We start from the raw sequence: 26,264 nt of genomic DNA, 5'->3' as shown, positions 1-26,264 counted from the left end.
GAGACTGGGGTTGTGCTGGGGTGGAGGCGGGGGTGGGGGTGGGGGTGGGGGTGGAGGATAAAATCCAAGCCCCGCCCACACACTTAGGGCTGCTCTGGGCACCGCCCGCGCCCCGCCGGGCCAAGTCCTAGACCAGGGACCCCTCACACCGTAGAAGAAACTCTCCAACTTGCTGTCCCCCAGCCCATCGAAGCCAAGACTCCACCGTCGCTGGTCCCACCCTCATCGGGATCTCACTCTCCAAGTCTCCCAGAGGAATGATGTCGGTGGCTCTGTTGATCGCCCTTAGCTGCCTTGGCATCCACACCCTCAGCGGAATCCGCATTTACGCCCCCTGGCAGGTAACTGGGGGGGAACCATTTGCTGCCACAAAGGGAACAGTTGGGGTGGACCCAGGGCCTGACTCCTCAAAGAGCCTTCCCAGGGACGCTTCTCTAGGATGCTATTCCTCTTAATCCTCTTCCTCTCAGGAACCTCCATCCCTATAGGGAGCCCCAACTTCCCATTCCATCTCCCAGAACCCGACCTCCACCCACTGGTCCTGCTGTGATCCTCCTTCCTTCTATGGTCCTCCCTTGGGATTGCCTGCATCTTTCTCCTGTCACTCCCCATCTCCCACCACAGGCCCAGCCTAACAAACTCCTTTGGGCTACCTGTGTACTGCCCTCCCGCAGCCCCTCCCAGACCAGGGCTTGACCTCCTCCCAATCCCCACCCCCAGGTTTGAGGATGAGGGCTTCTCGAGCAGGAGAGGACTCAGAGCCTCAGAGCTGCCAGTGACTTGCTGTGGTGTCTAGCACCTTTGTGAGGGGGAAAGAGTCTGAGGATGGGGATGGGCTCAGGTAATTGGAGACTGGCTGTACGTTTGTATGTCACCTGCATACTGAGTCTTAGAGCCAGAACGGTGCTTGGAAGTCTTCCAGCCCCACGTCCCACTGAGTGCAGGAACCTCTCTAATGATAAATGACCCCTGTTAGTTAGTACACAAGTGAGGATCTATATGCTATCCTTACAATAACCCTGTGAGGTTGGAAGTATCCTCAATTTATAGGTGGAGAACCTGAGGTCCAGAAAAGTTAAGAGACTCGGACAAGATCTCATAGCCCGTAGGTGGTGAAGCCAGGATCTGAACCCATGTCTGTCTGGCTCCAGTGCCTGTTATTTAAGCCCTTGAGCTCTTGCCAAATTTCACACCCCAGATATTTGGGCATAGAAATGAGATTCTGTGTTTCTGAACTGATCTGCCACCAGGACCTCTGCCCAGTACCCTGAACTTACACCCTTTCCTGTGTGGCTCCTCTCTTACTTAACTCTGTAGGCCCAGAATGTTTCCATCCAGAACCTGAGCCTGGCTCCAAACACCTTCGATGATGCCTATGTGGGTTGCTCGGAGGAGATGGAGGAGAAGGCAGTCCATCTGCTAGCGGAGGAGATGGCTAACCATACCAGGCTGCGGGAGTCCTGGGAGACAGCCCAGAAGGCCTGGGAGCAAAGGTGTCCAGGGCTCAGCCTGCCTCCTGGCTTCAAAACCCAGCACGGAATCGCCGTCATGGTCTACACCAACTCATCCAACCCTTTATACCGGGAGCTGAACCAGGCTGTGCGGACGGGCGGTGACTCCAGGGAGTTCTACATGCAGCACTTCCCCTTCAAGGCCCTGCATTTCTACCTGACACGGGCCCTGCAGCTGCTGCAGGGCAGTAGGGACTGCAGCAGGGAACCTGGGCAGCTGGTGTTCCGAGGCGTGGGCGCCATTCGATTTGAACCCAAGGAGCTGGGGGGCTCTGTCCGCTTAGGCCAGTTTACCTCCAGCTCCCTGGATGAGGCAGTGGCCCGCAGATTTGGTAATGCCACCTTCTTCTCTCTAAGGACTTGCTTTGGGGCCCCGATCCAGGCCCTGTCTGTCTTTCCCAAGGAGCGTGAGGTGCTGATCCCCCCGCATGAAGTCTTCTTGGTCACCAGTTTCTCCCAGGATGGAGCCCGGAACCTGGTGACTCTCTCCAGCAATAATCAGACGTGCAGCCACTTTAACTGCGCCTATCTGGGTGGTGAGCTATGCATGAGGGAAGCAGGACTGGCAGGATGTCCCTGGTTTATTTCAGTCCCCAGGGCCTTCAGGAGACCCACGTGATTAATGGGGAAGTTGAGAGCTAGAAGTTAGCTGGAGTTATTTTTCTCTGTGACTCAGGTTTTGCCAGCTCAGAGCAGGCCCTGTAAGTGTTTTCTGGATCTGTGAATATTCTCAGATGATTCTATAAAGGTCCTTGAAAGTTTCCTTCTGCTATACAGTCTAAAAGACCAAAAGAACCTGGTTAAGGGGGGCAATAAGCAGAGGAAAGTGACAGGAGTGCTGCTTCAGATCTCAGGAGGCCCTGGGCATAATAGCGTAACACATGCGCTGTTCCCAAGTGCTGAGGCAGGGACAGAGTGGGGCCCGGATGGTAGCAGGGACAGAAAGGCAATCTGGGAAGATTTCCTGGAAGAAGAAGGAGGAAGGGAAGTCAGAAGTTCGTATTTAGCACAAGGGAAAGCTGGATTGAGATTGGGAATGGCCGTGCCAGGGCCTGGTGAGAAGGGAAGTTTGGGGTGTGAGGGTCTGTCTGCATGGAGGCCTCACTGTGCTGTCTGTTGCAGCGAAGAAGAGGCCGAGCTGTGAGTCTGTGCCAAGTGAGTCACCCTCCTGCCCCTCCCTCAGCTGCTTTGACTCCCCCTGGCCCTGCTGACCCTTCACCACCTTTTCTTCTCTCTCCAGCAGGAGGACAGGCCAACTCACTCTCCAAGGGGGCCTTCTCTCTGCTCTCCTGGAAGGCCCTGCCCTTGGCCTCGTAGGGGTTCCAGCTCTTAGGAGCTGGGCTCTGAAAATTCAGTGCCTGCCACGTAGGAGTCCTGGGAAATGATGACATCCAGATGAAGATGGGAGGCTTTGAAGAGCCTAGAGAAGCCAGAACATGGTTTTGGACCCAGACCTAGCAGCCATCTCCCCAGCCAGGATGTTGGGGGATCTGAGGCCATGGTAGGGTGGAGGGATCCCCGCTACGTGGTAGGGACTCCAGGGGACAAGCAAGGGTAGTGCTGTGACAGCCACTGGATTAAACAGTGTTGCAGTGTGGTGACCTCAAATTTCATGATTGGTTTGTTCCATGAGACTAGACCATCTGCCCTGCTCTGGCCATATGGGACTCAGGGACTGAGGGACTAAAAAGAATGACTTTTTGATCACTTTTAGACATGGTCTCAGTGCAGACCCTTGTCACACACTGTAACCTGCAAACCCAGACGCTTTAATAGACAGAGGTTCCTCACAATAGCCCTGAAGGCAGGAAGGGGGACAGATGGCTTCCTAGGCCATTTGTCAGATGAGGAATGCAGAGCTAAGGAAGGAAGCAACTTGGTGAAGGTCAGAGAGGTAGTGCTGAAACCAGGACCCTTACCTCCTAGTCCAGAACCCTTTCCACCAAACATCTGAAGGAACTCAAAGTAGGATCCTAAGCCCCCGATATCTGGGACCCCAGAGCAAGCCATTTCTCTCTGCCCTGCTCCCAGAAGGATTCATTTTGGGCTTGGGGATCTCAAAACATCAAGAGACAGAGATTCTCACACACTCTGGAGGCATGTGACATCCATAACAGAGGCTTTATTGAGGCAAGGAAAGCAGCACAGGCTCCTACTGAGCCCCACCCTCACCCATCTAGGGTGTTCTACTCAGCACCAGAAGACGGGACCCTCCCACTGCGTCAGGACCCCTCCTTGGTTCCCAGGTCTTCCTCCTGGGGCACGTCCCCAGCCCCCTCTGATTCTTGCTCCCTGTGCCCTAGCACGTAAGCTGGGGAGGAGGGGCCAGACTCTCCAGATGCTGGAGTCCTGGCCCTGCCTGCCTCCTGAAGCCCAGTTTCTGAAGACACCTGGGTCCCCACAATCCCTGGCACTGTCAGCTCTGGGTTCTCAGGGATGGGAGGGCCAAGGTTCTGGAAGCTGTTGCACACTCGGGTGATGGAGTGACGGAGGATGCTGGCACTGTCCGGTGGCCGGCGCAGCCTTCCCTCCACCGGAGTCCGCTGCACACCGGCTACCTTGCTTTGCAGTCGAGATACTGTCTTGGTCACCTCTGTCAGTCTGTTGCCCAGGTCTTGGGGAGGGGTGGGGCGTGGCAGTAGTGACGGGGAGGTCACTCAGAAGATGAGCCTGTCCTGGACCACTTCTACCCTCAGCACAACCCCAGGGGACATTTATGCCAGGGGTCCTAGACAGGAGAACTGGAGGAAGTGAGGGACTGGCTTATGGCATGTGGGTCAGGTGGGCAGGCCGAGTCAGGCACAGATGAATCAGCAGGGCTGGGGTGGTGGTGAGTTTAGAAGATACCAAGAAGGAAAGTCTTATGGACCAGAGAAGGGGTCAGGAGTCATAAGGATGGGAAATTTTCTAATGGGTAGAGATTTGTACATCTGCCTCCTCTGCCTTCTTCCCCATCTACACCTGCCCAGCTCATACCCACCCTCAGAGCCCAGTTCTGATTCCACCTCCTTTTTCTCCAGCTTCTGGTACTCTATCCTTCTGCCTTCCCACGAGCCTCTCAAAATGATAGACTCTTTCTCTTCTTTGGGCTCCCACTGCAATTTGTGTCTCTTTTTCTAAGCATTTTCTGCCTAGTGACATGGTTTCTCTTCCTCAGCAGACTGAAAGCTTCCTATGTGTCCCTGCTGGGAACAAAGGGGACATAGCAATGAACCCTGGTTGAATGAGTGAATGAATGAATGATGAATAAGGTGAATGAGTGAATGGGAAAGGGAGTGAATGAGAAAATAAATGAACACAAGAATGAAGGCGGGAATGAAGGATTAAATCAAGTGAGTGAAATAAGTGTCTAAACAGGTACGAGGGTAATTGAGTGCAAGGGCCCACACGATCTGGGCAGGTTTTGGCTTCCAAGGGTGGGTCGGAGGGGGGCCACATAGAGAACTGCAGGCTGGTTGGAGGGGTGTGAGTCTGGGTGTTCCAGCTGAGCAAGGGACAGGAAAGGGGAAGGCCTGGAGGGGAGCAACTAACCTTTCCGACAGGTCTCCTCAAACTCCCGGCGCGCAGTCTCTATGTAGCGCTGTACCAGAGCCTTGATGACATGGAGCCAGTAGGATCCACGCTCTTCCTCCCCAGGCCCTGCCCCTGCCCCAGGATTGGCCTGGGATGGGAAGACAGGAGGGCGAGAGAGAGTCTTCACCCCCAGCTTTTCTCTAATCACTGCATCCTCCCCCAGGCAGTAAAGATGGAGGCAAAGTCTGTGCAGACTTTTCTATCCCTGAAGGCCACACATCTAGACCCTCATGCAGACCTGGAAGGTAGTCTGGATGGAGGCCAGAAGGGGTGGAATGGCTGAGTGCAAGAGAACCAGGGTGGGAGGTGGGTGAGGGTTAGGAGGAGCAGCAGAGTGTGGGTGGAGAGAAATGCTGAGCAAGGCAGAGTTGAGCTCTCTCCTGCCACCAACCCAACCTTGGTTTTCTTGACTTGAGTTAGTGCAGGTTAACCCTGTCCTTCAAATTCCGCAGAGGGGAGACTAGGGGATGTGGGGAGGCATCTCCTTGCACCAGCTCATGCACATGAGATGGAAATCATCATGCAAATTAGAATGATTAGTTCTGGGTCCAGTTTTAGGCCTCAGGACAGTACCAGGAGGGCAAGTCGGGCATCTGGGGCAGATAAAGGAGAGAGAGAGCAGAGATGAAGTAGGCAAAGTGCTGGACTCAGAAGACAGGCTCAAATCCCAGCTCGGTCACTTTGCCGCTGTGTGCCTTGAGCAAGCTACTCAACTTCTTCAGGCTGAAGGTCTCCAGATGTAAAGTGGAGATGGTGATAACACCTACTTCCCAGGCTGGTACTTCCCTGGCATGGAGTAGAGGGTCTCTAAATGCTTAGGAAATAATTATTTTTATTTATCTGTATTTATTTATCTCTGGAAATATTTTATGGTTAGCCTATTTACTTTTTTTTTTTTCCTCTATTTTTTGGCCTCACCGCATGGCCTGTGGGATCTTACTTCCCTGGCCAGGGATCAAACCCACGTCCTCTGCAGTGGAAGTGCAGAGTCTTAACCACTGGACCACCAGGGAAGTCCCTAGCCTATTTACTTTTATAATGTAAAAAAGCAAAGCCTTTTCTTAAATATTTTAAAAGGAGAGACAGGATTGACAGAGATGGTACAGCGGAAGCATGAGAGAATGATGGGTCCTTTCAGCTGCAGAGTATATAAAGCATGTTTCTTGTCTAAAATAAGGACTAAGAGCTTTGGAAAAGCCATTTCCTAAGGTGCAGGGTAGGTGGGAGGAGACAACTCATGGGGTCACCAAGGAGCAGGCTAGTGAGGTGGGGGGCAGCTGGAGGAGGGGTGGGACCTCGGGGGTTCAGCAGAGGGTGGGGGAGACCCCAAGCTGGCTGGTATAGTGGGATCCATCAGGACTCAGTGACTCCCAGCACAGGTCCAGAGAACTGAATACAACTTCAGGTGAAGATGCTGAGTTGCACCCTAGAGGGGAAGCAGCCCTGACATGTGGTCTGCAAATATGCATCACCTGGAAACCTGGACAGGGCCGGGAAGTGGTCAGGGGGAAAGGGTGATAGTTCCAGAATGTGGAGTTTGAGATCCATTAGGGTGTAAGAGGTACCATGCAGGATAGCCTGGAGCCAGGATGGTGGGAACTGGGAACCTTTGGCATTTAGTTTCTTGTAAATGTCATGTTTTCTCCATGCTTTTGCACATGCTGTTTCCTGTGCCTAGAACTCCCTTCTCCACTGTACCTGCCCATCAACCTCCTGTTTATCCTTCAGGATTCTACTCTGCCCTCAAGGTCTCTGGGAAGCTCCCTGACTCCTGAGGCTGGGTCTGGGGCCTCTCCTCCCCACTCCAATAGCCCCCTATGCTTCTTTCTATCATAGGTTTGTCATCATGCACAATTACAGTCCATTTCCTTCTGATGCTCTAGACTGTCAGCACCTCAAACGACCACCGTCCTGCATATCTTTATTTCCAGAATTGGCGTGTTTTGGTAAGTGTTTGTTAAACAAACTGTTGACCAATCAGATAAGGGAAGGCCTTCCTCACCTGGGGATCCAGGGGTCTCAGAGCTTCAGAGTTGGCCTGTGGCCTCGCAGAGCTGACCTGGAGGCCCTGTCTTAGAGAGACCCTCAGGTAACATGTTTTAAGGGGAACAGATGGGACCCCCTACAGACCTGGCAGTAATGCTATCTGAATTAGCAGGGGGTCCCATGCCAAGCCAGACTGAGTTAGGGAGCAGATAATGAGAGGTAAGTTAGTGCCTTGGAGGCCTGCCCTCCTCTTTCAGGCCTCAGCCACCTTCTAATTTCCAGTTTTTGGGGCATTCTCCACTTGGCTTCTTAACACGTTACTTTGAAAAACGTTCAACGATATCTTGACCCAGTTTAGGGCAAAAAGTTTTGCCTAAAGCTTATGGGGTATTGGCGGCTTGGGAGGAGGGTGGCATGAACTTCTGTCCGAGCTGGGTGGCACAGGATTGGAAATTTAGGAAATGGCCAAAGCCAGGAAGAGGGAAATGCAAGCCATACGAGAGAGCAGGAATTGGGAGTAGGCTTTCTGGGAAACATACCAGGAAAGACAGACAAGCCAGGGGTGTTCAGACAAATGGATGGTATAGGCAATACAGTTGAAGACCCGGTGTGAGGAAGACCCACAGCAGGCAGAGGAGATACTCACAAAGGTGGGGACTGGGGGAGAGTCTGGCTTCTTGGTTTTGCAGCAGGAGCAGCAACAGCAAATGAAGTGGAAAATTCTCCTGAGAAATTGAGATGGAGGGAAGGGGTTAGTTGGAGGACTGGGTCTAGGCTAATGGGGCAGGAGCTGGGATAGGGGTGCTGAGTGCTGGGGGGTTGGGAGTGAGAGCTCTGAGGTCATCACCTGAGAAGGTAGAAGGTAGCCTTGGGGGAGGGCAGGATGTTGAAGGGCACAGGCAGCGTCAGACCCTCTCGGAAGTAGGACAGGTAGAGCTTGGAGCAAGCAAACTTCCACTCCACATCAGCAGTGTCCTGGGGGCCAGGAGGCAGGGGCTTTGCAAGGACCACTTTGGTGCCTAGCCCTCCTGCCCACTCAGTCTGCCCCATTTCCCCCCAGCCCCCATGTCTCTTCTTCTCCAACCTCTTTCTTCTCCCCATTCTTATCTGCACCTCCACCTATCACCCACATTTCCCCTGCCTGTACCCCCCTTCCCCTCTTCCTCCCCGCCATCTTTCATGCTTCTGCCATCCAGTTCCATCCAGCCTATTCTCCAGCCACAAAACCTAACCCATCCATCTCCTTCCTCTCCCTTCTCACGTTCCCACCTACTTTTCCACAACACATCCTTCCTCCCCACCATAAGGTGGAAAGAGCACTAGACTTGTATCTGGAGAAAATAATAACATCATTAAGACCCTCAATCTACATATGAGGAAAATGAGGCCTAGAGAGGAAAACTTGTCCCCAGTCACAGAACAAGGCAGTAGTGGAGGCAGAGCCGGAACCCAAATGTCTCCACTCCTTGCATCCTATTCCTCTCCATTCCTTTCTCCCTTCTTCCCTCTGGCCTGAGCCACCCTCAGTTCACGCATCTCAGTCTTCTGGAAGGAGGTGGTGATCATGGCAATGAGCGTGTTGAGCAGCACAATGACCATGATGATGGTAAAGATACCGTAGAGTGCCCGGCCCACAAATTCCGGCACCAGAAACTGCGGCATGTCAACCACACTGTGCTCCTCCATGCCAAACATGGTCCAGAACAGAAACTGGAAGGTCTCGTTGAAACTGACATGGGGCGGCTGAAGAGTAGGATGTGAGGGGTGGGAGATGAGCCAGAGCGCCACCCAGACCCACTCCTCCTCACCTTCAGGACCCAGGCAAAGGCGCTGTGCTTCCACGAAGCCCGTTGGACCACCTGTCATTTCTGATCTCCCGCCAGAATTTACTGGGCATATAGCAGTGCCAGGAACAGGTGCTAAGGATACAGCCGTGAACAATACAAGCACAGTCCGTGTCTTCAAGGACGTTATGTTCTGGGTGGGGATCGGGGGTGAGATGGACACTAACTCTACAAACATTCCTAAATTGTGGCAAGTGCTATGAAGCAGCAGCACAGGATGTTATGGCCTAGTCTGGGAGCTGGGGAAAACTTCCTTGAAAAACATTCAAGCTGAGCTCTGAAGGTTGAGGGAATCAACCAGGGGGGAAGGGAAGGAGATGTGAAGTGTGCCCAAGGTAGGGGAGTCTGGGGCGCACTGGAGGAACTGAGAGACGGCCAGCATAGCTCGTCTCAGAGGGCAAAGGAGAGAGAAGCTCGTGAGAGGGAAGCAGGGACCAGCCAGGTCATGCAGGGCCCTGTAGGATAAAAACAAAGATCCTCACTATGGCCTAGGATCCTTAGGAAGCTCTGAAGAATCCTAAGCAGAGGGTGACCCCTGAATTACTTTTGATAAGATCACACTGGCTGCTGTGAGGAGAGTGGAAGAGAAGCAGATGAGAGAGTGGGGGCACGGAGACCAGTCAAGAAGCTGTTGCCGTGGTCTGGGTGAGAGAGGATGGTGGTTGGACCACAGAAGCAGCCACCCATGCTGCTCCAGTTCAAGCCTAGATGACTGCAGCAGTCTCCACAGCGGGTCTCTGGCCCCAGTCCCTCTCTCGTCCTTCCAGCCTCCACACTGCACTGAAGGTGTTCTTTCTAAATGCTGATCTGATGTGCTGCACTTCTTGTCAAACTTTAAATGCTCCTAACTACTCTCAGTCCAAATGCCCACCATGCAACGTACCTGAGGTTTTTAGCAAAAATACTTTTGACTTAATTAGCTGTCTCCCATAAATGAGCAGGAGGGCTCAGCCTACCTGTGCTACTGTGGAATGACACCAGGACCCATGAAGCAGGCTGGAAGGACTAGTTCCTGTCCCTGGCACTAAGATTCATGATTTAAACTGTGTCAGCAGACTTCCTCAACATCTTGAAGCCAGGATGTGAACAAGGATTCTTGGTAAGAGGATTGGTCTGAATAAAGCCTCCATTTACTTTGGAACCATGAGAAAGACTTGACCAACATCCACAGGCCCAACCATGGGTCCTTCAGGTTCAACAATAAAACCATCATGTAGTTGCACTCAGGAAGAATTCATGATTGAACGATTGCTTGGGAGGCCATCCGGAGCTCCCTGGTCTGCTGGGCAAGCCAGGCTTCTCAGCAGGACCTTCATGAGCTCCGAGACCTGGCCCCTCTACCCTCTCCAGCCTCCCCTCTCAAAATCCCCTCCATGCACCAACCATGGAGGAAGTCTTGCTATTCTCCAAGCATACCTCCTTGCCTTGGTATGTGCCCCCCTCTGCCCAGAATGCCCTGTACCTTCTCTGAAGTTCACAGCCTTTGTAGGTGGAGTCCAGATTTCCCTTCTCTAGGACGTCTTCCCTGATCATCAAGGCAGAGGAAGGGGCTTTCCCTTCTGGTTATCCTCAGCATAAGCCCTCCTTCCTCACAGCACTCATCATCTCAAACTGAGCTTATTTGTGCACGTGGCTATCTTCTCCAGGAGACTGGTCTGGTTCACTTCTGTCTGTGCTTCCAGTGCCAGGGACAGGACCTACTACAAAGAAGGTGTCATAAATGGGTGTGAACTCAAACAGCAATGAATGAATGACTAAGAAAGAGAATGAATTTAAAAACTGAGTGAATGAATGAACAATGAATGAGTGAGTGAATGAACAAGGAGTTAGTTATTGGCCATATTTAGGGAGAATTGAGTATCAGAAAGAATATTGGGGCTTCCCTGGTGGCGCAGTGGTTAAGAATCTGCCTGCTAATGCAGGGGACAGGGGTTCGAACCCTGGCCTGGGAAGATCCCACATACTGCGGAGCAACTAAGCCCATGCGCCACAACTACTGAGCCTGTGCTCTAGAGCCTGTGAGCCACAACTACTGAGCCCGCGAGCCACAACTAATGAGCCCGCATGCCACAACTACTGAAGCCCACACACCTAGAGCCTGTGCTCTGCAACAAGAGAAGCCACGACAATGAGAGGTCCATACACTGCAACGAAGAGTAGCCCCCAGACACCGCAACTGGGGAAAGTCCGCGCACAGCAACGAAGACCCAACACAGCCAAATATAAAAACAAATAAATAAATTAATTAAAAAAAAAGAATAATGACTGTAATGGATTATTATATTTTTTAAAAATCTTTGAATCCATAGTGATATTCAAAAAGAGTGGAGAAGGAAGCACTTCTTTATGGAAGAATGCCAGCAAAGAAATGTACAGGGAATGACAGCAATAGAAAATCAGCATCTTTTTTTTTTTTTTTTTTGCGGTACTCGGGCCTCTCACCGTTGTGACCTCTCCCATTGCGGAGCACAGCCTCCGGACGCGCAAGCTCAGCGGCCATGGCTCAAGGGCCTAGCCGCTCTGCGGCATGTGGGATCTTCCCAGACCGGGGCACGAACCCGTGTCCCCTGCATCAGCAGGCAGACTCTCAACCACTGCGCCACCAGGGAAGCCTGAAAATCAGCATCTTGAAGCCACTGTTATAATAACTGACGCAGGTAAAAATCATCTGTAGAGGGACTTCCCTCGTGGCGCAGTGGTTAAGAGTCCGTCTGCCAGTGCAGGGCACATGGGTCCAATTACTGGTCCAGGAAGATCCCACATGCTGCAGAGCAACTAAGCCTGTGCACCACAACTACAGAGCCTGTGAGCCACCACTACTGAAGCCCACGTGCCTAGAGCCTGAGCCCTGCAACAAGAGAAGCCACCGCAATGAGAAGCCTGCACGCCACAATGAAGACCCAACGCAGGCAAAAATTAATTAATTAATTAAACAAAAATCATCTGTGGATGATAAATCCACGCAGAGCAAAGTTGCAAGAAAGTGGTCTAGTCACACAGTCTCAACATCTCTCTTCATTACCACAAGGGTATCTCCTTTTCAATGGAGAGGTCTGCCAGACCAATGGGCCTCACCAGTGGGCTAAACTGACATTGTGAGCCTCCTGATAAGATATGATGGAAAGTACACATCATCAGTTAGGTTGCGTTCTTGCCAAAATTGCTTAAGTTGAATCTGATCATGAGGAAGAGGTGATTACTAAGCTCCAAGTTCACGGTCCCAGAATCCCACCTGCCCATCCTGCCTCTGCCCCTGAGTACTTGCCCAGCCGCTCTGTCTCCTGGTAAGGCACGTAGACGTTGTTGAGGCAGCAGAGGAAGGCGGTCAGGATAATCGTGAGAATGAACATGAACCTGGCAGGGGGTGGGATGGGGGAGGGTCAGAGCAGGTCTCTTCCCTGGGAGAAGTCAGGCTCTGGGAAGAGAGATGGGGGTGATGGCTCCCAGTCTCAGCCTCTACTTGACAAGGATTCAGTGTGGTTATTATTAAGAAGAGAGAAATTAGGGGGTGGGAAATGAGCAGGGATTTAAAGGGTGCTGAAGCAGAAGCTCTCCCTCCAGAATAAAGGATTCTGGGTTGAAACAGTCAAAGCTGGGGATGGGCCAGGCTCCCAGGGAGGGACCGAGATGCTGAGGTGTGGTACAGGGATGAGGGAGAGTCACAGAGTCCTACTGGACAGTAACCTCCAGGGCTCTACTGAGCATTTGGCTGGTCAGCTCAGCAGCTGGACTGGGGGTCCCTTTCTGGACTGGGGGTCTGCCACAGATAAAAGGCCCCACACATGTACCTGCAACCCAAACCACGTGTAGTGAAATCTCCCAGACACTGTGGCTGCGGCCTCGGAAGGTACTCAGCTGTGTCTCCATGACCAGGGACTCTCCCAGCAGGAAGATGCGGAACCACAGATAGGAGGCCGAGTGCAGCAGGAACTTCAGCACCAGACTCCTCATCAGGTGGCCCAGCTTGGAGGAAGGAAGGAGAGCAGGGGTCTGAGTCCTGTTCAAATCTCTCCCCACCCTGGATAACTTCCGGGATGCTCAGCCCCTACGTGTCTCCTCCTCTCATTCACTCACTTATTCAGACATTAATGAAGAATGTACTGTATATTAGGCCTTCCCCTTTCATATCTATTTTTTCCTTCACAACCGTATGAGGTGGGTATCGTTATTCCCATTTTTTTTTTTTTTTTTTTTGCGGTATGCGGGCCTCTCACTGTTGTGGCCTCCCCCGCTGCGGAGCACAGGCTCCGGACGCGCAGGCTCCGGATGCGCAGGCTCAGCGGCCATGGCTCACGGGCCCAGCCGCTCCGCGGCATATGGGATCCTCCCAGACCGGGGCACGAACCCGTATCCCCTGCATTGGCAGGCGGACTCTCAACCACTTGCGCCACCAGGGAGGCCCCGTTATTCCCATTTTTTAGCTAAGGAACTGAGGATCACAGAGATAAAGTAACTTTCCCTTGGGGGGGTCCCACAGGCTCTTCAATCACAACCATGTTAAAAATAAATGCATCACTTTTGATCCCAAACTTGTTCCTTCTCCTCTTCCTCCTGTTTCCCCATCTTAGAAAACGTCCCGGCCACCCAGACCAGGAAGCTTAAAGGCATCTCTGCATCCTCTCTCTCATACACTCTGACGGTGTCTCTAACTCCCGCCCCTCCCCCAATCCATCCTTTACACCACTAGGAGAGAGAGCTTTCTAAAACACAAAACTAATAGGATCTCTCACCTCATTACAGTCTTCCAGTGACTCCCATCATTGCATAAGGCTCTGTGGGACCCGGGCCCCTGCTTACTTCCCACCACTCGCCATTTGCACTTATGCTTTAGCTACACAGAATTCCTGTCAGTCTCTAATAGTTTGCATTCTCCCTCCCTGGGCCGTTGATGGACATGCTGTTCCTGCTTCCTGGAGCACTGCTCACCCATTCCTCACTTGATATACAGGTACCTGGCTTGCTCTTTATTATATCCCCAGCACCAGGCACGATGCCTGGTTCATAGTAGGGTCTCAAGGAAATATTTGTTGGGTGAAGGAATAGAAATGTCTGGGTCCACAAGGGCTCCCAAAGAATTTGTACGTTGGGGCAGAGGCTCTTTAGGAGATTATTGGGCTGTATATACGACTCAGGCTTTGGAGGCAGAGAGACCTCAGTTTCAATCCTGACTCTGCTATTTACTGTGGACAAAAGAGCATTCTGTTCCTTGTGTCTCCAATGTAAAATCCAGGTGCAATGCCTACCTTCCAGGACCACCTCAAATTACCTGATGGGAACATACCCTAAGTGCCTGGCCCAGGGCCTGGCATAAAACAAGTGCTCAATAAATGACAGTTATCATTACTTCTATTCTTAGTACCCGGGACTTGGGCGCCAGCCAGTGGCCAAGGCAGAGGAAGGGCGTGGTGAGGAAGATGAGGAAGGCGACCAAAGAGCTTCCAGAGAGTGGTGCTCCCACGCCAGCCAGCCAGGTTCCCATGCCAGATGGAGGACAGGACCTGCTGGCAGATGGGGGGGGGTGCTACAAACTAAGCAGAGATGGGAGTGAGGAGAGGGGGTGTCCACCAGCCAGGGAGGAGGAAGGGGAGCCAGTTGGGTGCACTGACTTCCCTGCCATAGAGACTGAACCATGTTTTTTTTCTTCCCAGGCCAGCCAGCTCAGAAGAGAGGCAACCCACTTGCCGTGTGACCTAGGGCAGACCCCACCCCTCTTTGGGACTTGGTTTCCTAGTCTATGAAGAAGTTGAATTCAAAGATTTTCCTGGACTCTCCAGATCCTGCATTCTTGAATCTAAGTCAGGCAGTGGTGGGTGCAACTGGGTACCCAGTCCCAGAACTCGCAGGATTCCTTGTCTTCTTAGAGATGTGAGGCACCAGACTACATGGTCTTGAGGAGGGAGGAGCAGGGAAAGTGGGCTCTGGTGTCTTGGGGAGCCATTGTGAAGGAAGGTTTTTGGTTAAGCTCCTGGCAGGCTAGGATATCTAGGGTAGGGGAGAGGGAGGAGTAAGGGGTGGGGGAGGCTAGAAGGAGAGCATGTCTTAGGCTTAGGGGGCAGGAGTCTAATGCAGTGGGGAACCATGGAATCACTTGACCCTTAAGCCTTGAGAGATGCAGTCTAATCTTGCTGAATAGAGTGAGATACTGAAGTCTAACAACAGAAAAAGACCACACCAAACCTACTCAGCAGGCCAGAGGCTGAGCTGAGGGTAAGACCCAGAAGTCTGTTCTGAAGGTGGAGTCTGGGTGGGTAACGGGACTTCCAAGGGCTGGGGAGAGGTTAGGGACTTAGACTGAAGGTAAGAAGGGCAGGTGGGAGACCCACAGGATCAAGGGCCTAGATAGAAGGGTGCTCAGAATGAAGATCTAAGAGGGGTCCTGAGGGCAGGGAAAGGACTTGCTTAGGGTTGGAGCGGGGACTACGTAGAGGTGGCAGGGCAAGGGGGTCAGGGCAGGGCCGGGGAGGAGGGGGTGGGTAGGGCCCAGCTGACCCACTTCTGGTTGTAGGTGATGGCCAGTCGCAGCCTCGCCAGGTTGGGGATGCTTTCCTCAAAGGCCTGGTCCAGACCCTCGGCCTCGGGCTCAGTCTTGCTGTCCTCGCCCAAGTCATCGAGCACCGCAGTGACCTCGCTCTGGTTCTGGCACATGCCCAGCAGTTCAAAGCCGTAGACCTGGCTCAGTGACTCCAGAGCAATGTACTCGGGCTGTAGGGAGGAAGTCCATGTGTGCCTGCCACCCTGGGGCCGCAGCCCCATTAGGTCAGCCCCCACCCTCCCAAAAGTGGGTCTGGGCCACTCTGTCCTGCCCTCGGCCGTCACTTCCCCACAGCTGGTGTCACCCTGAGTCCTCTATTCCTTTCTTCCCTTCCACCCGACCTGTCCTCTTGGCTATAACGAGGCACTTCTTGGGTCAACTTTGCTTCTCTGTTGCTGCATCTACCTCACTGCTGAGGCATTTCAACTCAGACCCCTCCATCACCTTTGTCCACCCCTTGTACTTCCTCTTCCCTATTCCTGTCCCACTTCTGCTCCTATTCTTCATGCCTTCTTGGGTTAACTGAATTACTTTTGTTGAGCACCTACCTTATATGAGAGCCCGTGCTGGCCGTTTTAGGAGCTGCAGACACGAGTGGGCAGTTCTTGTTTCCACTTTACCCATCCTAGCCTCAGTTTTACTTGGGGCCCTAACGCCAGAGAGAATCCAGGCTAGGATTTCAGGAGGCTAGGTCTGAGGCCCAGCATGGTCCCTCAGGTGGTGTCACACTGGTAAGGTATTTCCCCTGTCCAAGCCTCAGCCCCCTTGCCTGGAAAGTGGGGATGATCATTCCTGCTGCCTCCTTCTGTGGGCTGCTACGAGGATGAGGGATGGTCCTTTGGAAAGGGCTGCTCTTCCCTGCTACCTGTGAAGTGGAGGCTCTTCATTCCCTGATCCTTCTACGACTCTGGAGAAGCACCATGCTCTTCCCTGAGCTCTTCTGGCACAGGTCACATCCTGCCCTAGGACTCTGTTAATATCCTTGTTTGTTTCCCCACCTAATGGTAATCTTGACCATGGGGACCAAGTCTGCCTGGCACAGAGGGGATGTCAGTGGATGAGTGATGGATGGAACTGGACTGGTGAATTCAAAGCCCCTGACCAGTCCCTGCCTCCAGGCCTCCCTGGCTCCCCTTCACGCATTCTGTCTGCACAGGGTTCCTGCACTCATCCCATGTCTACTTTTACTAGCCGAGAGTCTTTGCTTGGACTGAATCCCTACCTCAAATATCCTCCCTACTCCTCTTCACTTGTGTTAAACCACCTGGTTGTGTAGCCAAGATTAATCCCACTTCTTCCAAGGAGTCTGCCCTGCACACAACATCTGTAGCTTCCTGACCTCTTTTCTGCTCCTTAGAAGCCCTCTGGTACCATCCACAGAGACCCTGAATGAAGCTGAGCATCCTGGGAGTCTTGTCCGCCTCTCTCCCTGCTGTGATCACAAGCATGAGGCCCCAACACACAGTGCTCTAGGTGGGACCACACAGTAGGTATTCAGAAAGGACAGGTTCTACTGAATGTCATCTCTAAGTCTGTCCAGCTGCCTTCCTATCTATGTTCTCTCTCCTCCCTCAGACAGACCCAGGAGACACCTAGGATAGGGTCTGTTCCACCCCCATGAGACTAGGTACCCCTAGACTGGCAGCTGTCTGCAATTAGAATGAGATCCCCCTCAGGGCGGAATTCTGCAGCTCCCCAACAGAATGGAGGTTTCCTGAGAACATCTTTCTGTTGTTTCCCTCTTCCCAGAACACCCACCACAGGCCCGACCACACCCCGGTGGAGGACAGATACGGGACACCAAGGGCAGGGGAAGGGAGCAGAAACCAACCGTGGGCAAGGCGCCTGAGCTCGCAGCTGAGCTGGAAGGCAGCCAGCATGGCGTCCTCACTGGCCAGTGAGAGGTGGGCGCAGCTGGCAATGCCACGGCAGGCGTTGATGCGGGACGGGGAGAACTGGAGCAGACCGTAGCAGCATGTGTTGCTGCACTCAGGGCAGGCACAGGAGGCGGGGTGGGGCCAGGCAATGCTGTGGCCCTGGTCCATGAGCAGCTGGGCGATCTCATACAGGTCCTTCTGGCAGGCCAGGGTGAGGGAGGTGACAGCAGGGGCAAAGCGGGGGCCATCGACTGATGAGTCAAAGAAGGCCGGTGAGAAAGACCTGGTGTCCACCTTGCGGCCCTTCTCCTGCTCCAGCCAGGCCAGCAGGCGACGCACCACTGCTGGCTGGTTTGTGTCCACGGCCACCAGCAGGGCCTCGTGGATCTGCCGGAAGTCGAACTTGACACTGGCCAACAGCACATCAGTGATGGCCTCGTGGCCCAGGCAGATGGCCAGATTGAGGGCCTCCCTCCAGGAGTGGTCCTCAGCCTCCTCCACATCTTGCAGGGGCCCGCCTGGCCCACCGTCTGTGGCCTCAACCCGCAACTCCAGCAGCTGCTGCACCAGGTCAAATGGCACCCAGCAGCAGAGGTGGGAACTTCAGCTTTCTGGTCACGATCTCGGTCCACTTAGGCTGAGGCTGGATGAAGGAGAGGGTGGGACCCCGAGTCTCCAACCTCCTTTGCTTTGGGGCCTCCCTCACCCTTCCACCTTCAAGCCCTTAACTCTCTATACCCAGGCAACATTATAGTCTTCCTATCCCAAACACACAATAACACAAATTTCCATTTTTGTTTTAGGTAACACTTATGTAGTGCTTAAGTACAGGTAGTTTTCAAAACCCTTCATAAGTAAGTAACTCATTCAATTCTTAAATATCCCTGTAAGGTAGGAGCTATCATTCCCTCTTTAACAGGAGAAGAACCTGACATACAGACATACCAAACCACTTAACGAGGTGGGCAGCCAGGCAGTCTGGCTGAGGAGGTGGTATTGCTAGTTACTTTTCCATGCTACTTCTCAACTCAAATAGAAATTATTACTAGTAGCTTTGGGATTTCTGGAATCTCTACTTCTTCAAAAGCCCCCAAATGTGGGATATGAGAATGTAGGTAAGTAAATACTTTCCCTCTTTTAAGGAAAATAACAATGCTACCACTTTTATCTGTTTTACTCTGAAATTAAATTCTACATTAGGGGCTTCCCTGGTGGTGCAGTGGTTTAGAGTCTGCCTTCCGATGCAGGGGACACGGGTTCGTGCCCCAGTCTGGGAAGATCCCACATGCCGTGGAGCAGCTGGGCCCGTGAGCCATGGCCGCTGAGCCTACGCGTCCGGAGCCTGTGCTCCGCAACGGGAGAGCCCACAACAGTGAGAGGCCTGCGTACCGCAAAAAAATAAAAAATAAAAAAAAATAAAAGCAGAGCTCTGGTTAAAGCACAGGTTGGGAGGCCTGGAGACATACCTGTGACCCCTCACTTCAACTTCTGGAAATGAATCCCCAAGAGTATAGTTTGAAAACCACAATATTAGAAGATAGCTAATGTCCTCTAGCATTTTGTAAGGCCAAGTCCATAAGAAAGCCATTTAGGCTGACCATGTAGGTAAGGAGGATAACAATAATTTTTATTTTACTTCACTTTGGAGTTGACATAATAGTTCCTAAAGACTCTCTAAGGGTCTTTCTGAGATGTGTGGGGATGTTTTTGACAGTCATAATGACTAGGAAGCATTGTTGTCATTAGGGTCTGGAGGCCACGGATGCTAAATATCCCACCATGCATATGATATTGCTATAAAATGCAGGCTTCTACCCAAAATGTCAACGGCACCCCTTGAGAAAGACTAGGGTAACAGAAGAGGAAGTGTGGGGAGAAAGGGGAAATGGATAGAGAGATGACAGTAGAGGAAAGGGTGGGATCAGCCCCAAAACCACACTCTAGGCTTGGGGACCCTGAAGCTGTCAATCTTGGATATTTCATTTAGTTAATATTTGGAGGAGGGGTGTGTAGTAGGTACCAGGCACTGTACTAAGTTACGTAGTGGTGAATAAGACATATACAATCTTTTTCATGAAGATGATTTCATGAAACTGCTTGGTGTTCTCCAAGGATTAAGTGCTTTCTGACCTCCCTGCCCTTGTGTATGCTGTTGTTCTTGTGTTTTTTGGCAATAGCTTATTTACTCTGTGTGTCTCCCCACTAAGTAGTGAGTTCTTTGAGGATATGGATTTTTGTCATGCTCATCATCTCCCACACCTCGGAGACATGCTGGAACACAGTAGGCATAAATAAATAGTCATTGAAAAGAGTCATTGAAAAGAGTAGTTTAGGGGCTTCCCTGGTGGCTCAGTGGTTAAGAATCCGCCTGCCAATGCAGGGGACACGGGTTCGAGCCCTGGTCCGGGAAGATCCCACATGCCGCGGAGCAACTAAGCCCGTGTGCCACAACTACTGAGCCTGTGCTCTAGAGCCCGCGAGCCACAACTACCAAGCCCATGTGCCACAATTACTGAAGCCTGCGCACCTAGAGCCCGTGCTCCGCAACAAGAGAAGCCACCGCAGTGAGAAGCCTGCGCACAGCAACGAAGAGTAGCCCCCGCTCGCTGCAACTAGAGAAAGCCCACGCAGCAACGAAGACCCAATGCAGCCAAAAATAAATAAAATAAATTTAAAAAAAGAAAAAAAGTTTATTAAGTTTATTAAGTCAACATAATTCTAATCAGAATTCCAGCAGAAGTTGCTGGCAATCACCACAAAGTCATCAACCAATAAAGGGCCACAAATTGCTAAGACAATTCTAAAAAGATGGATCAAAGAGGTGGAGAACAACTCTGAAAAGAATTACAAAGTCACGGTATTTCAACATATGGTCTATAGAAACAAGCAAATAGATTCCAGAAACAGACTCATATAAATGGGAATTTACAACCTGTTAAATTGATTGTAAGATAGAACACGATTTTGCCAGAAAAAGGTGAAGCAATAAATGGTGTTCAGAAAACTGGTTCACACCTAGAGGGATGGGATAGGGAGAGTGGGAGGGAGGCTGAAGAGGGAGGGGATATGGGGATATATGTATACATATAGCTGATTCACTTTGTTATACAGCAGAAACTAATACAACATTGTAAAGCAATTATACACCAACAAATATGTAAAAAAAAAAAAAAAGAAATAAAGAAAACCGGTTCACAATGTGAAGAAAAGTAAAAGCAGATCCCTACCTCATGACATATTTTTAAAATTTTACTCAAATGGATCAAAGACGGAAATATGAAAAATAAGGTAACACAAACAAGGTTAAAATACAAACGACTGACTGAAAGATATTTGGAACACATATAAACTTGGATAGTATTCAGAAGTACTTTTATTTTATTTTATTTTTGTAAAGAGGATTCGGGGACTTCCCTGGTGGCACAGTGGTTAAGAATATGCCTTCCAATGCAGGGGACACGGGTTCCATCCCTGGTCAGGGAACTAGATCCCACATGCATGCTGCAGCTAAGAGTTCGCATGCCACAACTAAGGAGCCCGTGAGCTCCAAACAAGGAGCCTGCCTGCTGCAACTAAGACCCGGAGCAACCTAAGAAAATAAAAAAAAAATTTAAATTAAAAAAAGATTAAAATAAAGAGGATTCAATAAAATAATTTATGTAAATACAAAGGACAGTGCCTGATACTTAGTAAGCTCTAATAAATATCTGTGACTAACCTTACCTTATAGATAATATTATTAGGAATGCTTTGATAATATGGAATTAGCTGAGTTGAACTGGGGAAAGGAGTTGTGAGAATGTTCCCTGAAGCTCAAAAGTTGACAGTCCTGGTTAGGAGGCAGGGGGTTGGAAATGAGTTAGGAAGCTGTAAGTCGGGGTGCAGCATAGTGAATAAGGTGTACAGGACGAGGGTAAAGGTAGGAGCTGGGGACGCAGAGTGTGGGCATAGTAAAGAGTACGGAGCTGTGTGAAGTGGATCCTGAGGCGTGAGAGCCTAAGAAGCAGGTGGGAGCCGTGCAAGTCCCGCAAGGCTCTTCAGCTCTCAGCTTTGGGAGCCTAAGCCGCTACTTCCACGGCTCCTCGGAATGCACTGTTCTGTCCACTTCCTTGATGGTCACCCTTCCTGCCTTTCGTCCATTCCCCTCCCCATCGACAACCCCAACGACCCTCACCCGGGATAATGGGCCTCGAAGAGCCACCGCTGCCTCAGATCCCGGGCCACAAACCCATTCTCCTGCCAATTCTGCTCTCTGACCTCCGCCTTCTGACCCGAAGCGCCACTCTTCCGCCTCCCGAAGTCCGTGAATTCGTTCTGGGGCCTCAAGAAGCCGCTGTTTCCGGAAGATGACTCCCACCGAGGTAAGAAGGCGTATGCTATTGCCAGGAAAATACATTCGGTGGTTTATGTATATTTCACTCGTTACAAAGCTCCTCTAGAGATAGCGGAATTTAAACTTCCGGGTCAGCTTCCATGCATTCTAGGAAATGTAGTCCTTAGTCTCCACGCTTCACTCTTGTTGCCTAGAGTGAGGGAGCGTCGCGAAAGTAGACGGTTTAGGGACCCTTCTCTTTCGCTCTCCAAAGGGGGAAATCGGCGAAATATTTGCACTGAAAATAATACAAGGCCGATTTCTCATTTTCCAAGAACGCTCCCCCGCGGAAGGTTAGAAATGTACGGGATCCGTCCCTCCTTGACCTTTAAGTGGGTAGCAGGTAGATGGTCTCTTAGTTCGCTTCAGGTCTCCGCCTGTCTTGGTGTCCCGCCCCCTCTGCCGGAGCCCGCACCACCGATTGGCTAGGAGCACTTGAGCGGCGGAAGCAGCTGGCTCGCGCGGGGCCTGCGGGGAGGGGGAGAGTTGTGAAGATGGCGGCGGTGGTAGAGGTGGAGGTTGGAGCAGGTGCTGCCGGGGAACGAGAGTTGGATGAGGTAAGAAGAGTTGAGAGTCGAGGAGAGGAGAGACCCAACCTGAAACTGAAGGGAGGGGAGGGGAGGTATCGGAAGTGGGGGTCCTAGGAGAGATGGAATCCTGAGAAGGAAGGAGCCAACGGGGGACGGGTGCGGGGAGGGGGAAATCTGAGGTACCCTGGACTCCAGGACTCAGGGACTCGGAGGCGGTCGTGGGGCAGAAGACTTGCAGTAACCTCAAGGGTGGAGATGGAGGACAGGGAGAGAAGCCAGAGGGGTTGGGGTGTTAAGATTTGGGATTATTAGGTGGGGGTCCTGGGAGGATTAGAGGGCCGCCAGGTAGCTTGAGTTGGAGGGGCGTGGGCTCCTGCAAGGGAAAGCCGGGTTTTACTGAGGGAAGAGACTCTGTCTAGGTTTACAGGGGGGCTGGGGACGCGGACCGTGGAAGAGTGCTTATCTACTAGTATTAGAGCTTCGGGTTATGTTTACGTAAGAGCTCTTTACATTCTAGAACTTTGTACATAATGTGGACTCAGTAAAGTTTTGGTCATCGAATGATAGAACGAATGGATGAATGGACAACTGTATATCGGAATTCATTCACTCACTTAACAAACATCAAGTATCCCCTTTGTGCCGAGTCCTGGGCTAAGTGCTAGGGACCTTCCCATTGAAGAGCCCACAGAATGGTGGTGGGAGACGCATAAGAAGACTAGTTATTGCATCGGACGTATAATGGTGGCACTGAGAAGAGGGGACCAATTCAGTTTGGGCTAGGGAAGGCTTCCCAGAAGAGATGAGTCTTAACGGATAAGTGATTCTCCCTCCCTCCCTCTCCCTCTCCCTCTCCCTCTCCCTCTCTCTCTCTCTCTCTCTCTCTCTCTCTCTCTCTCTCTACCCCTCTCCCTCTCTCCCTCTACCCCTCTCCCTCTCTCCCTCTCTCCCCCCTCCCTCCCACAACCTCTCCCTCCCCCTCCCCTCTCCTCCCACCCGCCTCCCTCCTTCCCTCCTTCTAGACTTAGAAGTTCTTTGAGAGTGAGCTCTTGAGGGTATATGTCCCCTTTACCTACATAACAGGCATTTAACAACTGGTGTATTCAATTACCAGTGGTCCTTGAAGGAAATCACTAGGAGGAAGGAGACATTGAGTTTGAAGGAATGAAGGGACAGCGCTGAGAAGCAGAGAGAGAAGGTGAGAAAGGAAAGGGAAAAGATTCTGAGGCCAAAGGTACATTCATGGCTAGGGTTGCTTGTGGTTTTGCCCATGACAGCATATGGACAGCAGGGAGAAATAGGAGAAAGTGGATTGATTGTTGGGGATGGAACCAGTGGGATCTCTGAGGGATCAGAATCTTAGAGGCCCTGGCTGTGTGTTGGGGGTGAGGATTGGGGATGAGGCCCAGAGAAAGGGAGTAGAAGTGGACTTGAGAAGCAAAGACTGTTGTTTGGTGGTGGGATGACTTGGAGGTTTTGGTTTACCTGTTTGGGAACATTAAGGTGGAGGGGACGAGACTGAGAAACTGGCAGGTGGTCAGAGCAGGGAGAGATTTTTAAAGAAGCATTTTAGACCCATATCTTTCAGTCACTAAAGACTAGGAATGTTTGGATACCACTCGGTGGGTGAGGTGTGGTAGTCGTGGAAATGACTTCCAAGACCCCTTTCGACTTTAAGTTTCTGTGATTATGGTTGGTTGTAGTTCAATGAGATATATTTGAAAGTGCCTTGAAAAAGTAAGTACTGTAGTTAAGTTATTATACATGGTTTGTTAGTCATGGGCTCTCCTTTGAGGTGGGCCAGATTTCAGTTACATATATCAGGGTTCATTGAGATAAAGAGCGAAAGTTTTGGCAAAGGAGAAAAGAACTTAAAGTTTTTTTTTTTTTTTTTTTTTTTTTTGCGATACGCGGGCCTCTCACTGTTGTGGCCTCTCCCGTTGCGGAGCACAGGCTCCGGACGCGCAGGCTCAGCGGCCATGGCTCACGGGCCCAGCCGCTCCGCGGCATGTGGGATCTTCCCAGACCGGGGCACGAACCCGTGTCCCCTGCATTGGCAGGCGGGCTCTCAACCACTGCGCCACCAGGGAAGCCCCAGAACTTAAAGTTTTGATGTTAGACATTTTTGATTTTTCCTTCTTAGCTTTTCTTCCCTTATTGTTTTAAGAACTTAAGTGCTTCTAGTATCATAATTGTACTTCCAGAGAGTCATGTCTAGAGGTCAACTTTATATGTAACCACTAGCATTTATCCCAGAAACTTCTGTTCCTTGTTTCATTTACTGAGAAATAATATAACCTTTTGTCTGAAAATTCTGTGTGGATAGTTCTATCCTTTTCCTTGTGTGTTTAAAAAAGTAACTCTGAGAAGCAGAAACAGACATCCCTTCAAGCTCAAAAAAAAAGGAGGGGTGGGCAGGGGTATGGTCTGGCAGACCTTAGTTTGTGAGTTTCTTTCGATACTTCTATCTCCCCAGCTGTTTCTTAGTAGCCTTAACTAGCGAAAGAGAAGGTGAAATCCATCCTTTAATTTGTAATTATGGGGGTCTACTGTGTTTTATGCACTGGCAATCCAAAGATGAGTAAGACAGGATCTTGACCAATTTATAGTGTAGAGAAGAGACATGCAATACTAGATAATTGCTGTAACGGAAGTGTGTAACAGATTCATGGGGCACAAGAGACAAGCACTCAAGTCTGCTGGGGGATTCAGTGAAATCTTTATGATGGAGATGGGTTTGAGCTGAAAAATTAAAGGTTAGGTTTATAAAGAAGCATATGGCATCAGAGTTGCTCTCCTGTAGTACCTTCTGCTTGGTAGAGAGACTTGTGGAGCTCAGATTATAAAAGAGTAATGGATAACCTAGCTAAGATGCAGTAGGTTCTCCTTGCCACTTCTTTGGAAAGATTGCATGCTCTGATTTGTTCTTTAGGATATCGGGCCTGTGTTTTCCTATATCAGATGCCGTTAGCATGATAAGTAGTCTGGAATAGCAGCCATCAGTTTATTTATGTTCCTTTTCTTTTGTCCGTTTCATTATTACTTTCTATAGTATTTAGTTAAGGTAATTAAGGCTTTGCTCACTGCTTCTCCTGTTTTTGAGAGGTGAATAGAAAAGAGGGCTTAGGAAAAGAGCTACCAATAGAAAAGGCTGCTGTTTATTGAACCCTTAGCATAAACCAGCCCCTGTTTAAAGCCTACATTATCTCATTACTAACAGCAGCCCTGTGAACTAGTTGGTGTTCACCGCATTTTATAAATGAGACTGAGGCAAGAGAGGTTAAGTAGCATTCCTAGGATTCCACAGTTTGTGAGGGGAGGTGCAGATTCCATCCCAGGTCTGCCTGTGCTATACTGAACTAAGTTTTACACTGCCATGCTATACTGAATGCCTCGGTTCCATTGCTCACACCAGACTCATCTTACCGAAGTAAACTACCCTTTTCTTAATATACAAAAGTCCCATCTCCAAAATGTGAAGCAGCATTTCATTCCTGAGAGATTCAAAGTGGGGGTTAACTAAAGGAATATTGGTTTTTCTATACAGGTCCTTTAATTTACCTATAACTTGATTCTGCTGAACCCCTGATCACGGGGAGTGATGAGCCCAGTGGCAATTAGGAGATGAGAGATGGGTCTAGCCAGCTCAGGCTATGGCTAGGTATTAAACGCTATGATGACTGGCTGAGTTCTTCAACTTGCTAAACCACAGGGTGCTTGAGAATGTCAGGGAGGATAAAGCATGGGTACCAGCTTGGAGGCCCAGAAGCAGATATATTCCTGGAGCCAGTGAGTTCCTTCTTGAAGGGGGAGCTGGCTAACCATGAGAAGAATTGGAGGCATCATCTTGGCACAGAGAGCTGGTTTGGGACCTAAGGTGAAAAAGCACTTCTACATCCAATCAGGGCCAGCCTGCCTGCCTGGCTAGTGCCTATGAATTCCGGATGTGTCTACTCCCAGTAGTTGTTCATCTGCCAAAATGATGTGATATCATGCAGATTAGTGAGTAGTTTCCAGCTCAAGTTCAAAGCAGGTATCT

General features: G+C 50.8%; 3 protein-coding genes across 6 annotated transcripts in view; 2 read left to right on the top strand and 1 right to left on the bottom strand.

The window, feature by feature from the left end:
* The first annotated feature begins 257 nt into the window (after nucleotides 1-257).
* ART5 (ADP-ribosyltransferase 5) lies at nucleotides 258-2,874 on the top strand. 2 transcript variants are annotated; one of them, XM_060104910.1, is made up of 4 exons: nucleotides 258-341; nucleotides 1,324-2,047; nucleotides 2,634-2,666; nucleotides 2,752-2,874. In XM_060104910.1, the coding sequence occupies exons 1-4, from the start codon at nucleotides 258-260 to the stop codon at nucleotides 2,826-2,828; spliced, it is 918 nt and encodes a 305-aa protein (XP_059960893.1). In that variant the 3' UTR covers nucleotides 2,829-2,874. The 2 variants fall into 2 exon arrangements, with proteins under 2 accessions (XP_059960893.1, XP_059960892.1); XM_060104909.1 differs by having other exon boundaries at nucleotides 1,318-2,047.
* Nucleotides 2,875-3,733: 859 nt separating this feature from the next.
* Nucleotides 3,734-19,593, bottom strand: LOC132494173 (short transient receptor potential channel 2-like). The gene is given in 13 exon segments (XM_060105197.1): nucleotides 3,734-4,125; nucleotides 5,043-5,172; nucleotides 7,717-7,795; nucleotides 7,918-8,045; nucleotides 8,592-8,799; nucleotides 12,176-12,268; nucleotides 12,588-12,877; nucleotides 14,274-14,342; nucleotides 14,344-14,442; nucleotides 15,404-15,616; nucleotides 17,246-17,897; nucleotides 17,899-18,006; nucleotides 19,583-19,593. Coding segments are annotated over 13 exon segments (2,472 nt in total).
* Nucleotides 19,594-22,173: 2,580 nt separating this feature from the next.
* RNF121 (ring finger protein 121) overlaps nucleotides 22,174-26,264 on the top strand; it is an 88,318-nt gene continuing 84,227 nt past the window's right edge. Inside the window, exons 1-2 of one of the 3 annotated variants that reach the window (XM_060105563.1) lie at nucleotides 22,220-22,252; nucleotides 23,340-23,423. Coding sequence is in view for 1 of the 3 variants with exons in the window: in XM_060105560.1 (XP_059961543.1) it covers nucleotides 22,190-22,252 (63 nt within the window). In the remaining 2 variants the exon portion in view is untranslated. Of the gene's footprint in view, nucleotides 22,253-23,339; nucleotides 23,424-26,264 lie in introns of all 3 variants that reach the window. The other 2 variants (XM_060105560.1, XM_060105562.1) reach the window with 2 other exon arrangements.

This window comes from Mesoplodon densirostris, chromosome 7 (genome assembly GCF_025265405.1).
Source record: "Mesoplodon densirostris isolate mMesDen1 chromosome 7, mMesDen1 primary haplotype, whole genome shotgun sequence".
Classification (NCBI taxonomy): domain Eukaryota; kingdom Metazoa; phylum Chordata; class Mammalia; order Artiodactyla; family Ziphiidae; genus Mesoplodon; species Mesoplodon densirostris.
Note: the sequence above shows the minus strand (reverse complement) of the source record. Positions and strands in the feature narration are given on the sequence as shown.